Raw genomic sequence first — 15,930 nt, 5'->3', positions numbered from 1 at the left:
GACCACAGTGCTCAATATTGCTGAGAAGTGAAGTGAGATGAACTCTGAAAAGAATTTAGCAACATGCGAGTCATGGGTGACTTGAACAAGGGTTGTGTGGGTCAAGGGTTGGAGATGTGAGATTAGAATGGGCTGAAATTGCAGTATGTTTGCAATAAGAGGAAAGAGACAAAGAGAGGGATTGGGTGTAGATTTAACAAAGGAACACATTTTTTTTTCTTTTCTTATTTATTTTTTTTTCATTAAATCTTTATTTTTCAGATTATTAGTTGTTCCTCTTTTTTCCCCCCATAGCTTCCCTCCACACAGTTCCCACCCCACCCTCTGCCCATACCCCTCCCACTGTCCTCATCCATAGGTGTATGATTTTTGTCCAGTCTCTTCCTGCACCCCCACACCCCTTTCCCCCCAAGAATTGTCAGTCCACTCCCTTTCCATGCCCCTGGTTCTATTATATTCACCAGTTTACTCTGTTCATCAGATTTTTTATTCACTTGATTTTTAGATTCACTTGTTGATAGATATGTAATTGCTGTTCATAATTTTTATCTTTACCTTTTTCTTCTTCCATTCTTAAAGAATACCTTTCAGCATTTCATATAATGCTGGTTTGGTGGTGATGAACTCCTTTAGCTTTTCCTTATCTGTGAAGCTCTTTATCTGACCTTCAATTCTGAATGATAGCTTTGCTGGATAAAGTATTCTTGGTTGTAGGTTCTTGGTATTCATCACTTTGAATATTTCTTGCCACTCCCTTCTGGCCTGCATAGTTTCTGTTGAGAAATCAGCTGACAGTCATATGGGTACTCCCTTGTAGGTAACTGACTGTCTTTCTCTTCCTGCTTTTAAGATTCTCTCTTTGTCTTTTGCTCTTGGCATTTTAATTATGATGTGTCTTGGTGTGGTCCTCTTTGGATTCTTTTGTTTGGGGTTCTCTGCACTTCCTGGACTTGTAAGTCTATTTCTTTCACCAGGTAGGGGAAGTTTTCTGTCATTATTTCTTCAAATAGGTTTTCAATATCTTGCTCTCTCTCATCTTCTGGTACCCCTATAATTCTGATGTTGGTACGCTTGAAGCTGTCCCAGAGGCTCCTTACGCTATCTTCATATTTTTGGATTCTTTTTTCTTTTTGCTTTTTCGGTTGGGTATTTTTTGTTTCTTTGCATTTCAAATCTTTGACTTGATTCTTGGGATCCTCTTGTCTGCTGTTGGATCTCTGTATATTATTCTTTATTTCAGTCAGTGTATGCTTAATTTCTAGTTGGTCTTTTTTCCTATCCTCCAGGGTCTCACTAAATTTATCAGCGGTTTCCATAAAATTCTTGAAAAACCTTATAAACGTGGTTTTGAACTCTATATCCAGTCGTTTGCTTTCCTCCATTTCTGTCATTTGTGACCTGTTTCTTTGTCTCCGCATTTTTTATGCTTCCCTGTGTTGGTAGAGTGGCTTTGTGTGCTAGGTGTCCTATAGGGCCCAGTGGCTCAGCCTCCCCAATTACCTGAGGTGGACACTCTTGGTGCACCCCCTTATGGGCTTTGTGCACAGTCTTGTTGTAGTCTTGTTGTAGTTAAGCCTTGATTGTTGTAGTTATTACTGGGAGGAATTGACCTCCAGGCCAATTGGCTGTGAGAATCAGCTGTGTCTGCAGTGGGAGAACTTCTGTGCTGAAGATACCCTTCTGGGGCAAGACTTGCTTCAGTGGGGCTTTGGTGCTCACTGAGTCTGCCCCCTGAGTGTGTCCCTTATGGATCTGAGGAGTTGTAATCTGGATGGTCCCACTCTGACCACTGGGTACACAGGCTTTTGGATCTAAGCAGGTGCTAATTTAGCCTCTGCCTGAGGCTACCCAGCAGGAGCTATGAAGAGATCTGCAGATTCGCCTTCCTTTTTTGGGGTTTGGAGGTGCCAAGATGAGGCCCAGCTGTGAAGCAATGCAAGCTGCTGTGGGGCCTTGGGCCTTCTCTTGGAAGTTCTGGGTCTGTCTGGCCCAGCTGCAATTTGTTAGGTAATTTTCAGATTGCAAAGGCCTAGGGCATTCATATGCAAAAGCCTCTGCCGCAGCCTGGGTGGGGTGGGGTCTCAGGGAATCAAAGGGCGGAGCAAGCAGCTATGGTTGATCCTCAGCCCTGCCCTAAGGGGCCCCGCGTCTCAGTGTCCTGGTAATTGCTGCAAGCACATCTGAGGGAAAGCTGCCCTCAAGTTCCGAGTTCTGCCTGCTGCCAGACAGTCCAGTTTCTCCCCGTATGAGTCCTGGGTCCCCAGAGACTTCCCGGGACTGGAGTTCAGAGCAGTCGGAAGCTTGTGACTCCCTCCCGATTCAAAAAGACAGCTTCGTCCTCAGGTGCCAGCCCTTTTCCACGTGCGATCGAGCCTCCATACCTCTGCACTTTACTTCCGCAGCTCCTCTGAGTCTCAGTGTGCTTTTCTCTTTCCTTCTAGTTGTAGAATTTCCACTCAGCCAGTCTTCCTGTGGTTCTGGATGATGTCCGTTTTATCTTTTCGTTGTATTTTTGAAGTTGTTGTGAGAGGTAGCAATTTCCCGGTGTTTACCTATGCTGCCATCTTGGTTTCTCTTTTTGTTTATTTTCCAATTGGAGAGGCTTGAGTATACTTAAAAGCAGATGGGAAGGATCCAGTTGAGAGACTTTAGGTGTGAAAGAGCAGGCATATTAGATAATGTGAGTGTTCTGAAAAGTAAGAGAGAATGGGTTGGTTCTAAGCAAAGGGAAAGGACTTGGCCTCAGAAAGGGAACAGGACACCTCTAGTGTAGTGAAAGGGAGAGAGGACCGCAGAGGAGGCCACAGAGGGTAACGAGTTTGAGTTTGGAAAGCTGAGAGAATGTGTGTTTTGTGGCTTCTATTTTCCAAGAGTAACAGGCTAAGTTTTGTGTTGATTATGAAGAGGAAGGTAGTAATTATGGTTAGAAGTTTCAAAAAATGAGGAATTCATTTAAAGTGGTAGCTGAGAATGACAGAGAGGACATTTACCAGGGAAATGTAATAAAATTTTTAATCATTTTTAATATATTTGTATTTATTACAGAGAGGGAGAGATAGAAACATCAATGATGATAGAGAATCATTGATCAGCTGCCTCCTGCAAGCCCCACATTGGGGATTGAGCTGGCATCTCAGGCATGTGCCCTGACTAGGAATTGAACTGTGACTTCCTGGTTCATAGGTTGATGCTCAACTACGGAGCCACACCAGCTGGGCTGTAGTACTAATAAGGTTTTAAACAATGTTGAAGGCTCACTTGAAATCAGTGATTATAAATTTAGGGAGGAACCAATATTTTCTCAGTTGGGGTTCTCCAACGACTCTAGGCTGCTTGTATGTAAGCAAAGGAGAGGGGATTTCTGAGTTCATTCAGGGTTGGCATTTGGATGAAAAGAAAAGATAAAGGACCAGGGAGTTGAAGATATTGATGTGAATGTTATTAAAATAATAAAGTGTAGCCAACACCAGCATGTTAGGCCAGACAACACTGAAGGTGCCTGATTTCCAATGCCAAAATAATAAAGCATAAAATTTAAGCTGCAAAAGCAGAAAAATAAAAAAGCATGGTGGATTAGGAGAAAGAGGTCAATGGAGGAGAAATACCAAATTAACCCTCAAAAGTTAGAGAACAGGTATGTCAAAATTTAATAAGGAAATTGAAATTGAAATCTAAAATGATATATTAAAAGATACATATGTAAAAGTTGATGGAATAGGTGAAACAAAATTGGCAAAATATTGATAACAGTTGAAACTGGAGGATGGGTGCATAGGATTTCATTATATTGGATAAGAACTTAGAAAAAACAGAGACAGTAGAAGGGGCAAAAAAAAAAAATTCCAAAGCAATTACAGTTAACTAGAGGCACAGACTTAGTTGCTTAGGCCTGACAGGAGATCAGGGCCAATCTGTGTGGCAACCAGTGGGGTGAATGGGGAGGCCCCCCCCCCCCCCCCCCCCCCGCTGGCATCTGCCTTTGCTGGCCTGGGGCCTGCAGGCTGGGGGCAGCTCCTGCATTGAGAGTCTGCCCCCTGGTGGCCAGTGTGCATCATAGCAACCAGTAATTCCACTGGTCATTCTGCTGCGTGGTCAATTTGCGTATTAAGCTTTTATTCTATAGGATATTTCTAGATCTCTACGAGATGATATTCCATTCATGAAATAAGAATGGGCGCCAGAAAGAAAAAAAGACAAAGGCACTGTTTAGGAGTCCAATATATGAATTACAGGAGTTTCAAAGGGAAGAATAGAGAAAGTGAAGGAGGTAAACAAAACAGAAGTAATTCAATGCATTTTTCTGCATATTAATTAAAAAGCCAGAAAAGATCATGAAGTGCAGGAATTAAGATCCCCACCAATGTACATCTTGGGAAATTTTGATATACTGGAAACAAGGAGAGATCCATTGATCTAACCATCTTTTTCTCAATCCCTTACCTTCATTGTGTCCTCTCTTCTCTCAGCTTAAACTCATGGGTCAATAATTATAATTAATTCCTTGGATAGAACCTCCACACCTTTTTCCCCTCTTATGCATTCTCATCTGTTCTGAGCAAAATAATAACCTTGGTTAAATTAAATTTTCCTTCCACTCCATTTCTGCAGCAGTGCAGCTGAAAATAAAAATGGGAAAACAAACAGTCATGCTCACTGGTGTCATTTTATATTCATGATCATTAACCTCAAGTGGGTTCTTACTGCTGCCAAGCAATCAGATGATATTACCTTCATGCATTCACCTTCCCGCTTTCCTAGACAACTATTTCATTCTTGCATCTCTCTCATCCATCCTCCAACATCTCCTCCCCCACCCATTCTCAGCTGTTGCCCTTGCTTCCTATATGGCTAAGTAAAGTGAAAGAATTTCCCCAAGCCTGACCCTCTACACCCACCCACCCTCCTGCATCTATGCCCACATGTTCTGCATTGTCTCCTGTACCTGGGGATGAACTAGCCACGCTCCCCCTAAGACCATGCCTTTTGCTTGAGCACTAGATCCAACCCCTCTCAGAATGTTCCAGCCTTTCTCCATTATCTACCACACTTTCAAGTTCCCCCATTAGGCTGTAATATTCCCAACAACGCACAACTTGCTGTTATTTCTCACACATTCAAAAAGAAACTCACTAATAGTGCCCCTCTTCAGGAAAGTAGCAACTTGGAATAGAATCTGGCATGCCTCAGTTTTTCAGGGGAGGTGATACATCATTTCCTTGGCCTTCCTTTGGCTGCTTACATGTAAAAAAAAATAAAAAATAAAAAATAAAAAGAAACTCTTTGGACCCCACACCCTCTTCTAGCTAGCACCACAGTGGTCTCCTTTTTGTTAAAATAAAACTATTTGAAAAATTTTCTGTACCCACTGTCTCCAAATTATGTTCTCCCATGCTCACTTGAACCAAATAGATTCACCCTCAACATGCCACCAGAATTATTAATTTACAATTGACTCCATGTTGCTAAAGACAATGGTCAAATCTCATCTTATGTGTTACATGAAAATACCTAATACAACTGCTCATTCTTCTTTGGTATATATTTTTATTACTTTTAGAATGTAACACTCTTCTGGTGTAATTCTACTTACTGTCCACTTATGAGTATCTTTTTTCTCATGACTCTGATCTCTAATTGTTGGAGGGCTTCAAATCTTAAGGACCTTGGATCTCTTTTCTTTTTAGGTATACTTATTTCCTGGGTTATTTCAACTGGCATCATGACGATTGCTTACCACTCCCAAATAAGTATCTCCACCCCCAAATTCCATATCAGTCTATCCAAGTCCTTTCTTCAGTTATCTGCCTAAATTTCTAATTAGTTTCTCTAACTTAACACATCTAAAATTACGCTCTTAATCAAAAGTGTTTTGCTTCTGATATTTCCTATATCTGTTAATGGCAAATCCATACTTTTCAGTTGCACAGGACAAAATACATGTACACCTGGTACATACACATAGTCTAGAGGCTATATCTCCCAGAGATCCAGATTCAGTTATAGCTTACCACTTCCACGCCACCACTCTGGTCGGTCCAAGTCATCAATGTCTCTTGTGACCGTAATCTCTTGCCTAGATGATTAAAATAGCTTCCTAAATAGCCTCCTGCCTCTGCCCTTGCCTCCCTTCAGTCTATCTCTAAATAGCAGTCAAAATGATAATATTACAATAAAAATCAGATCATGTCACTCTTCTTCCCCAAATCCTCCAGTGACTTTCCATCTCATTCAGAGCAAAAGCAAAATCATAACTGTGACCTTTAAGACCCTTCACAATTGAGTCCCTTTCTCTCTTAACTCACCTCCTACTTTCTCCCACTCAATCACTCCGCTCCAGCCTCACCGGCCTCCTTGCTGTCCTTCCAGCAAACCAGGCACTGTTCTGCTGCATGGGCAAGAGTTTAATCAAAGATGCAAACTCACTAGAACACAGAATTTGTTTTAGGAATTCAACCTTATGCAGTTGAGGTCCCTGGATACAGTTTACAATTGTTTGTTGCTTCTGTTGCTAATTCTGAAGTCAGCAAGGGCAGAAAGTTAGGAAGAAAAGACACATAAAGTGAGGAAGACTAATTATAAAAGGGGACCCTTGAGGATGATCTAGAACTGATGATGAGCTGGAACCCCTAATCTCACTCCAGAACTTGAGCTGTTTCCCACTACCTCCACACTCCAGCTTTAATACTATAAGTGACCTGCTCAGAAGTTATGCTCTTTCTTTTCTTTTTTTAAAATATCTTTATTGATTTCAGAGAGGAAGGGAGAGGGAGAGATAGAATCATCAATGATGAGAGAGAATCATTGATTGGCTGCCTCCTGCACACCTCCTACTGGGGATTGAGCTTGCAACTCAAGCATGTGCCTTCCTGACCAGGAATAGAACCATGACCTCCTGATTCATAGGTTGACACTCAACCACTGAGCCATGCCAGCCAGGCAGTGCTCTTTCTCCTAGAGCCAAACAGGTACTTGGCCCAGGAGTTGGAGAAATTGAAGGAGGACATTCAGCAGGAGCTGGAAAAGCTGTGGCCCTGGTTGTTGCCCCATGTCAACAAAGTTGAGCCAACAGCACTTGATCTTAGACCAACTTCTCAGCATAAAACTAGCTGCTGCTTGATTTCCACCTTAGAAATTTTAGGCAGTTTTCTCTTGTGGCCAACCCTAGCCAAGGAACACAATGGAAGATGTTTGAAATTAGCTTACCCATGCCTGAATTGCTACCATACTTCCCCAGACTCTTTTGCAACTTGCTCTTTCCTCTGCCTGGAATGCCACCTAGCTCTCTCCACCCATTTGTTCTATTTATCTCCACACACAGAGAGAACAATTTTTTTTCAGAAAAATTATTTTTCTTAAACAGGTGCATAAATCATGGTTGAGTATGTATTTTTAAGAATAAGAATATGTCTTTCACAGTTACCAACTTCAATAAACTTAACATTGATTCAACAGTACTATTTACTCTACCACCATATTCTAAGTTTGTCAATTGACCCAATAGAAGTCCTTTATAAAATTTTTCCCTTCCAGGTTCAGATCCAGTCTAAGATCAAGAATTAAAGTTAGCTGTTATGTCTCTGTTCTCGTTTACTACTCTGGAACAACGTTCTCATGCTTTCTTCGTCTAATGTAACATTGACATTTTTGGAAAATTTTTCAATTAGAATATTTCTTATTATGAATTTGTCTGATATTTTCTTGTGATTACATTGAAGTTGTACATTCCTAACTGGAATACCACACAAGTGACATTGTGTCCTTCCCAGAGGGTCACATTGGTGATAATTTTGACTACACTAAAGGTGTTTTTGATCCATCTATTGTATCAACATCATCTCATGATTTAAAAAAGAACATATATTCTAGCTTTGTCCACAGGATCTAGTCCACCATGCTCCAGGGACAATTAGCACCCCTATTGCCCAAATTTAGTTCTCTGAATGCCATTCTTCACTGCAAGATACTAAGGATTCTTGGAGAAATGATTGCTGTCCAGAGTAGAGAATTTACAAGGCGAGCTAGCGCCACCTTATTGTGACACAAAGCAAGTAAATTCTCAAAGTCCAAGTGAGTCATGTCAAAAGTTTCTGGATCCAGCTAGAAGGAGATCCCATTGGCCAAAGATAAGACAAGTGGAACATCAAAAAGAAAAAAATAACCATAATTCATTGGTATGCACTGACTAATTAAAAATCCATAATAACACTCCTTACACCATTCAAAGGACAGGACATGCTGGGCTCTTTTACGCCAATGTGCTTTTTTGTGCACCTTGTCTGAACAATTAGCATGTTTGCTTCGTCTCACAGAAATCAAAGCTCAAATGACATTTCCTCTAAGAAGCCTTCCCTAAAACTTCTATGTAGTTCATTGTTTCTCCTTATTTCCACAGCACTTATTGTGCATGCCTCATACTGTACTGGAATTGCTTGTTTAACTGTATTTTTCTCTCTGGACTGTAAGTTTATAAATATAGGACCTGTCTGAGTTTTATTTATTTTGTTATTCCAACTACATAGCACGCTCTTATAAACAGTTTTATATACTGTATACTATTGAGTTGTGAATGAATAAATTTCAATAGTATCCCATTTCTTCTTCATCACACAATACAAATTTGTCTATATTTTATTTTTTAAATATATTTTTATTGATTTCAGAGAGGAAGGGAGAGAGAGATAGAAACATCAATGATGAGAATCATTGAATGGCTGCCTTCTGCACACCACACTCAGGATTGAGCCCGCAACCCAGGCATGTGCCCTGACTGTGACCTCCTGGTTCATAGGTCACTGCTCAACTACTAAGCCATGATGGCTGGGCCAGATTTGTCTATATTTTAGAAAATTATTGAATGCACTTAAATAGCTGGCTATTTTAGCAACATCACATTTTTATCACAATATATTTTAAAAATAGTTTTCCCGTATCTATCAGCAATTGTTTCGGCTGTGAGTAGACTACAAGTTTACCCCAGCATATTTTTCTTACTCTTAAACAAAAGCTTTCTACAGTAATTTTCTTTATCTCAGTCCTTACAGATCTGTCTGCACATATACATCTATTGCTAAAGTGGGGTGGGAAATGTTGAAATCAAAGTATTTATTTTTTAAACTTGTTAGTAACTGGTGGCTTGACATAGGTGTAATCTTTTTTTAAATAGTAGTTTGAAATAAACTTTCCCTTAAAGTCAATTTGGTCCAGCATCTGTAATTCACCAGGGCTATGTATCATGTTCTCCAGTAGGACGCTTGTATCAAACCTCTCTCCTGCAACCCAGCCATCCTGGCTCAGTGGTTGAGTGTCCATCTAGGAACCAGGAGGTCACAGTTAGATTCTGGGTCAAGGCACATACCCGGGTTGTGGGCTCAATCTCCAGTAGGGAAGTGCAGGAGGCAGCCAATTAATGATTCTCTCATCATTGATGTTTCTCTCCCTCCCTCTTCCTCTCACAGAAATCAATAAACACACACACACACACACACACACACAGACACACACACACAGACACACACACACCACAAAAACAAAAGCAAAAAATCCCATTTGCAGTGTCGCAGTAGGTGTTTAATCTTCCATGTACGTGTGCATACTTCCAGCCTTAGGACTTTGTGGATTTTTAAGCATTAACAATTTAGGTGGTAGAGATTATGGAAACCATCTGTCAAAGGCATGTGTAATGCCACCGTTTATACACAGTGAGTGGACTCCCATTAGGCGGGGACAGGTGAGTGTGGATCAATGAGGTCAGCGAAGCCGCTTTACGCATAGGTCTGTGCTTGGGAGGAACCCAGGGGCTTCTTCCTAGAGCAGAACTCAGGGGCTGAAGCGCAAAAGAAGAGAACTGCGGAACCCCGGCTCCGTAGAGCTGTGCCGGGTGGTAGCCGGTCGCTGGCCGCGGTGCTGAACACTCTCCGGGGTGCCCCCAGGTTGGCCGGCTGAACGAGCCGCGGTGGGTTGGTGAGTTCGCCCGCAGCCTCCAGTCACAAGTCTTCAAAGGTTGACTCCTGGTTCTGGGCAGGGGGCCACAGCCTGCATTCAGGGGAGTCACCTCGCGAGTGTAGGGGGGCCTCCAACACATTCCCACAGGGCGTAGCTCCTGCCCCTCAACAGCAACCCTAATAACAGCAACTCAGCTTATATTTATCCTCACAACATCCTAAAAACTTAAAAAGGCTGATAACTTTGCCCAGGTGAGCACAGCTACCCAATGACTGATCTCCCTCAATCATGCCTCAAAAAATGTTTACTGCTACCCTCGACGTGTCAGCGGTCCAGCCTCCGCTCCACCCCATTCGCTGGCGTCACCTTCCTCCCACCGGCTCCTTTCCTTTTGCCCCTCCTCCTCTTCCGAGGTTTGCATCAGACAAAAGTAATCTACACAGCCTTTCCCCTACCACCGCCAAGTTGGAGGACTGTACCACGGACTGGGATTCAGAACAGTTAGGCACACATCCTGCCCCTTCGCGCTCAATCCAAGTCTAGTCTCAGAGTGCCCAACTCGCTGTGTGACCTTGAACCAGTGGCCACGCGTCTCTGAGCCTGTTTCGCCTCTGGGACTACGTGATGCTCTTCCCAGGTGCGCACCGGTCCCCTCTCCGGTCGGAACACTAACTCTAGGTCCCTCTTTTTTTACTCCCTACCCCCATCTTCCAAGTTCAGTTGGGCACACTCGCTTCTCCCCACCTGGTCCATAGCCAATTCTACCCCTTGGTGACGGAGAACTGGGGTCTCGGCTACTGTAGGCATTGTCCCCGCCGCCCCCACCGTCCCCGCCCCTACCCCGGTGTGACCAGCCCTCCGCGCCACGTTAGCCAGGCAGCGCCCAATGCTGAGGAGGTTGCCCCTCGCGCTCCCGTTTCGCAGCGCGGGGTCTCCGAAGTCCCCACATCCGGACGCCTGGGGAAGTGCGAGATGCAGCTGGAGCGAGAACGCGAAGGCCAGGCTGGGCTGACGGAGCTGCCCTGGTGACAGGTACGTGTGTGGAGGTCGGCCAGATGCTGGGCTGGGAGAGAGACTGTGGGGCAGAGGATGGAGGAAAGGGGAGACTCCAGAAAGAGCGGTGGGTCGCTGTTCTCACCACGTGTGTGTGTGTGTGTGTGTGTGTGTGTGTGTGTGTGTGTCCCAGCCTCCCTTTCCCCACTCCTCCCCGCCCGAGCTCTCAATGTCACCTTCTCCCTCGGCTCCTGCTTCTCACTGTCCTCTCTGTCCTCCCCCAGCTGCCTCCCTGCGCGCCCGCTCCGCCCGCGCCCTCTCTCGCGCCTACGGCGACCTCCTCCTGGACCAGCGGGTCCATCTCAGCGCCGCCTCCCCCCGGAGCCAGGCGAGCGGAGCCGGCAGCATGTGGAACGCGACGCGGACGGAGGAGCCGGGCCCCAACCTCACGATGCCGGACCTGGGCTGGGACGCGCCCCCCGACAACGACTCGCTGGCGGACGAGCTGCTGCCGCTCTTCCCCGCGCCGCTGCTGGCGGGCGTCACGGCCACCTGCGTGGCGCTCTTCGTGGTGGGCATCGCGGGCAACCTGCTCACCATGCTGGTGGTGTCGCGCTTCCGCGAGCTGCGCACCACCACCAACCTCTACCTGTCCAGCATGGCCTTCTCCGACCTGCTCATCTTCCTCTGCATGCCCCTCGACCTCGTGCGCCTCTGGCAGTACCGGCCCTGGAACTTCGGCGACCTGCTCTGCAAACTCTTCCAGTTCGTCAGCGAGAGCTGCACCTACGCCACGGTGCTCACTATCACGGCGCTGAGCGTCGAGCGCTACTTCGCCATCTGCTTCCCGCTGCGGGCCAAGGTGGTGGTGACCAAAGGCCGCGTGAAGCTGGTCATCCTGGTCATCTGGGCCGTGGCCTTCTGCAGCGCCGGGCCCATCTTCGTGCTGGTGGGCGTGGAGCACGAGAACGGCACCGACCCGCGGGACACCAACGAGTGCCGCGCCACCGAGTTCGCCGTGAGCTCGGGGCTGCTCACCGTCATGGTGTGGGTGTCCAGCGTCTTCTTCTTCCTGCCCGTCTTCTGCCTCACCGTGCTCTACAGCCTCATCGGCAGGAAGCTGTGGCGCCGGCGGCGGGGCGAGGCCGTGGCCACCTCGCTCCGGGACCAGAACCACAAGCAAACAGTGAAGATGCTGGGTGGGTCTCAGCGCACCCTCCACTCTCCCCCGGCCCTCCTCTCCCGAGCTTTCTCCCTTCTCCCCGAGTCTCTACCTCTCTCTCCTGTTTCTCTCTCTTCCTCTCTCTCCTGTTTCTCTACATCTCTCTCTTTTTCTCTCTCTACCTCTCTCTCTTGTCTCTCTACCTCTCTCCTGATTCTCTCCGTCTCTGTCTCCCTGGGAATCTCTCAGTTATTCTTTCTCTCCTGTTTCTGCTTTGAGCTCTCCCTTTGGGCTCCTACATTTTCTGTCCTGTGTGCATGTCCCTGTCTCTCTCTGGGATTTTTAAAAAAACTTTTTGCTCTTGTTTTTATATATCCGTTTCTTCACCCCTACCTCCTTCTCTCTCTCTCTCTCTCTCTCTCTCTCTCTCTCTCTCTCTCTCTCTCTCTCTCTCTCCTTCCTTCCTTTCTCCCCCCATCTCGCCCCAACTTTGCCACAGTCTTGACTCTTTTTAGGTCTCCATCTCTTTGTGTCTCTTTCTTCCCTGCTTTCCTTTCTCTCTTTCATGGAAACATGCAGTGCCCATGTATTTCCTAAAATGAATTTTATATCAGCCCAGACACTTTGCTTCAAAACTGAGATGTTTTATAAAACTCTATTGTGGTCTGTGGATGTTAAAGGCAAGGTTAAGCTTCCTACCTTAAGAATTTGTGGATATCTAAGTTACACTAAGGAAAGCAGGCAGTAAATCTAGGAAGTATTCAGTGGTAAATTCAAAGAGCTGGTCAATTCGGATGATTCTGTCAGAGATGATTCATTTTTCTTTCAATGTTGTGATTTGCTTTATGCCCAGCATTTTTTCCAATCAAATAATCGAATCAGTTCTGTTTACCCTGCTGCTGTTTGTACAGCGTTGTGAGGAAGTCAGTGACAAATCAATGCTGGTGTCTCCATTTCTTTCCATGATTACCTGTCTTTCCAGGTAGAACAGCCTACCATAATCAAGGATAACCTAGGATGGGCCGGCTTCCAGGATTAGAAAGAGAGACTTTTGGAAGCCAACAGCTGCTTTCTGCAAATGGTCCCTAATTTTTAAGCCATTAACTATATAATTTTGTTTTTAATTTATTCACATCATTCCCCAAATGGTCCTTCAGGGAATGTTTGTAGTTAGTGTCCCAACTAGAGTCTGCCGAGTATGTACTGTATGAATTCAACTCTTTAAGTATATGTATTTGGTACAAGAGAAATAATATAAAATGTCTTCACATCCAAGCAAAATATTAATTCTATTTGCTTTTCTAGAACTAGAGTCTGCACCCTTTATTATTTGGACATTACAGTCAATACGGAGTTTACATTTGTGTGTATGCAAAAGAGAGTTTATTCTTGCATGGAAAACTACAATAATTAGTAAATAACCATACAAGAATAAACTGTTTCATGTACTCACAACTATAACCTAATTTTCGCCACTCCTGTATTTGCATATTTAATACGCTTATAAGCCATTCCAAGATGATTTGTGTTTGTAATTTTACAATTTTTGGAATCCTGTATATTAAAGTGATTGTTTATTCAAAGAATGCCCCGAATTGTCATTGTCTAGACCAGTGATTCTCACAATATGACTAGTAGATTGTAAACCTACTAGTGCCCTCCAGGGGCCTCTCATATTCACGTGGCTACTGTGGCAATCAGTTGCTACTACGCAACGTAGTTTTGAGAATAACTTTAATCATTTTCTCCGATTTTATTTTTAAGCCATTAATTATCCTCATTAGTGAACCAACACCAATGTTAATTTTCTTTTGACTTGACAATTTGAAGAGCATCACTAAAGTACTACAAGGGCTAAAATATCTTGTTAATTTTCCTCTGATTTCAGAATTTTAAAAACAATCTAGAAATGCAGAGGTCTTGAAAAAATGGGCAAAATGAAGACCTGGTTGGCTGATAATTATTGTTAGTTGGTTTTATGGGTTTTTGTACCACACTTATGTCTATTGTAGGTGACAAAGAATCATCCATCTCAGTGGTTCTCAATCTGGACTGCATATTCTGTCTTCTGTGAAACTTTAAAAAGAACAGAAAAAAGCACAGGTGTCTTGGTCTCCTGACTAGAGATTTTAATTTAATGAGTCTATATCACATCAGAGAAATCCATTCCTCAGGGAACCCTGACAGACAGCTATTGTTGAGTTCAACACCTTTACTCACATGTGTTTAGCTGTGTCAGACACATGTAAAATGGTGGATTACTGTGAATAAATGGTCTAGTCAGTTGAGTCAATATATACATCCAACCACAAAATCGCTCAAAAAGTTGTTATATAGAAAAGACTGGGAAGCTCAGTAAAAAGGGTTGAACTGTTGATCCAGACAGACTCAATCCTGGTGAAAATGTAGCAATGAGAAAGGGAAGAACATAATGGTTCTCTGAAGTCACTGGTCACACCATATATAATCAAAACAAAACTGTCTTCCAAGTGAAACGTGATGTTCTGTGACGTTTCTGGAACTGATGCTCGCTCTCCCATTGTTCTTTCAGCTGTCGTGGTGTTTGCTTTCATCCTCTGCTGGCTGCCCTTCCACGTAGGACGATACTTATTTTCCAAGTCTTTCGAGCCTGGCTCCCTGGAGATTGCTCAGATCAGCCAGTACTGCAACCTTGTGTCCTTTGTCCTCTTCTACCTCAGCGCCGCCATCAATCCCATTCTGTACAACATCATGTCCAAGAAGTACCGGGTGGCAGTGTTCAAACTTTTGGGCTTTGAACCTTTCTCCCAGAGGAAGCTCTCCACCCTGAAGGATGAAAGCTCTCGGGCCTGGACTGAATCTAGTATTCATACAAGACCAAACACATCGCTGAGCAGAGTCATCGCTTACTACTCTGCACTGGAGACCATAGCACAGCAGAACTTGGGAGGGAGTTGAAGGTTAACTTTGGAATTGGGGAGAGATAGGTCTGGAAACAGTTGGGAGGGAAGAAAAGATAGAGTTTGTAGTGTGTGAGAGGTTTAATTTGATTGCACGCTCATCCGTGCTCTCATACAGGATTTCTGCATATTCACTACCTGTGATTTTGCATTTTGCCGTTGGTGCTAGCAAGGGCTTTGCAATTTGGAGAAAGGAGAAGGTGCAGAGAGGGCAATTCGGGTAATTCTTGCTGGATAAATACTAAATCTGATTTACTTTTTCATAATGATAAAATTTGATTAAAAGAATGAAATTAAACATTTAAAACGTGAATTTTTAAAACTAGTAATTTTCATATCACTCCAGATCAGTGCTGTCCAAGAGAAATATAATGCAAGATACTGAAGCAATCAATATAAAAATTATTAAGAATAATTTTTTAATGCAAAGTCTTTGAAATCCGGTGTTTTACATTTACAGTGCACTTTAATTTGGACATTAAGTTTTTATCAGTAATACTTGCTATATTTAGATTTCATAAAATTTGCAGATGAGAAAATAGATTTATAAACCTAAGTTGTTCAAATACATGTAAAATTTTTCCAATAACTGAAACTATTACAAGTTTTAAAACTGAAAATGAATTGAAATTAAAAATTCAAGTATTCAGTGACAAATGTGGCTATTAGTTACTATATTGGCTAGCTCCACTCTAGAGTGTATGTAAAATTGTTGTTAACCTTACAAAATGTTAAACAATTAATACTCATTTCCTGATAGTTTTTATTGCAAAATAAGCATTGCAGAGTTTTAGCATGATGAATCCCCTAAGTCACACCTGAATGCTCTATTCATGCTTGGAAGGAAATGGATATGAAATATAAGATGCAAAAAAAGTAATATAATATGCACTT

The 15,930-nt window shown here is 43.5% G+C and overlaps 1 protein-coding gene across 1 annotated transcript; it reads left to right on the top strand.

Moving 5' to 3' along the window:
- Positions 1-11,164: 11,164 nt before the first annotated feature.
- GHSR (growth hormone secretagogue receptor) lies at positions 11,165-15,034 on the top strand (the record flags this gene model as incomplete). Its single annotated transcript, XM_081086712.1, has 2 exons — positions 11,165-12,134; positions 14,649-15,034. 2 exons carry the CDS (start codon positions 11,165-11,167, stop codon positions 15,032-15,034), a joined length of 1,356 nt encoding a protein of 451 aa, XP_080942838.1.
- Positions 15,035-15,930: the final 896 nt, after the last annotated feature.

The sequence above is a fragment of the Myotis nattereri genome, assembly GCF_964212035.1.
Source record: "Myotis nattereri genome assembly, chromosome: 3".
NCBI lineage: Eukaryota > Metazoa > Chordata > Mammalia > Chiroptera > Vespertilionidae > Myotis > Myotis nattereri.
The sequence above is the reverse complement of the archived record's forward strand: the minus strand, read 5'-3'. Positions and strand labels throughout refer to the sequence as shown.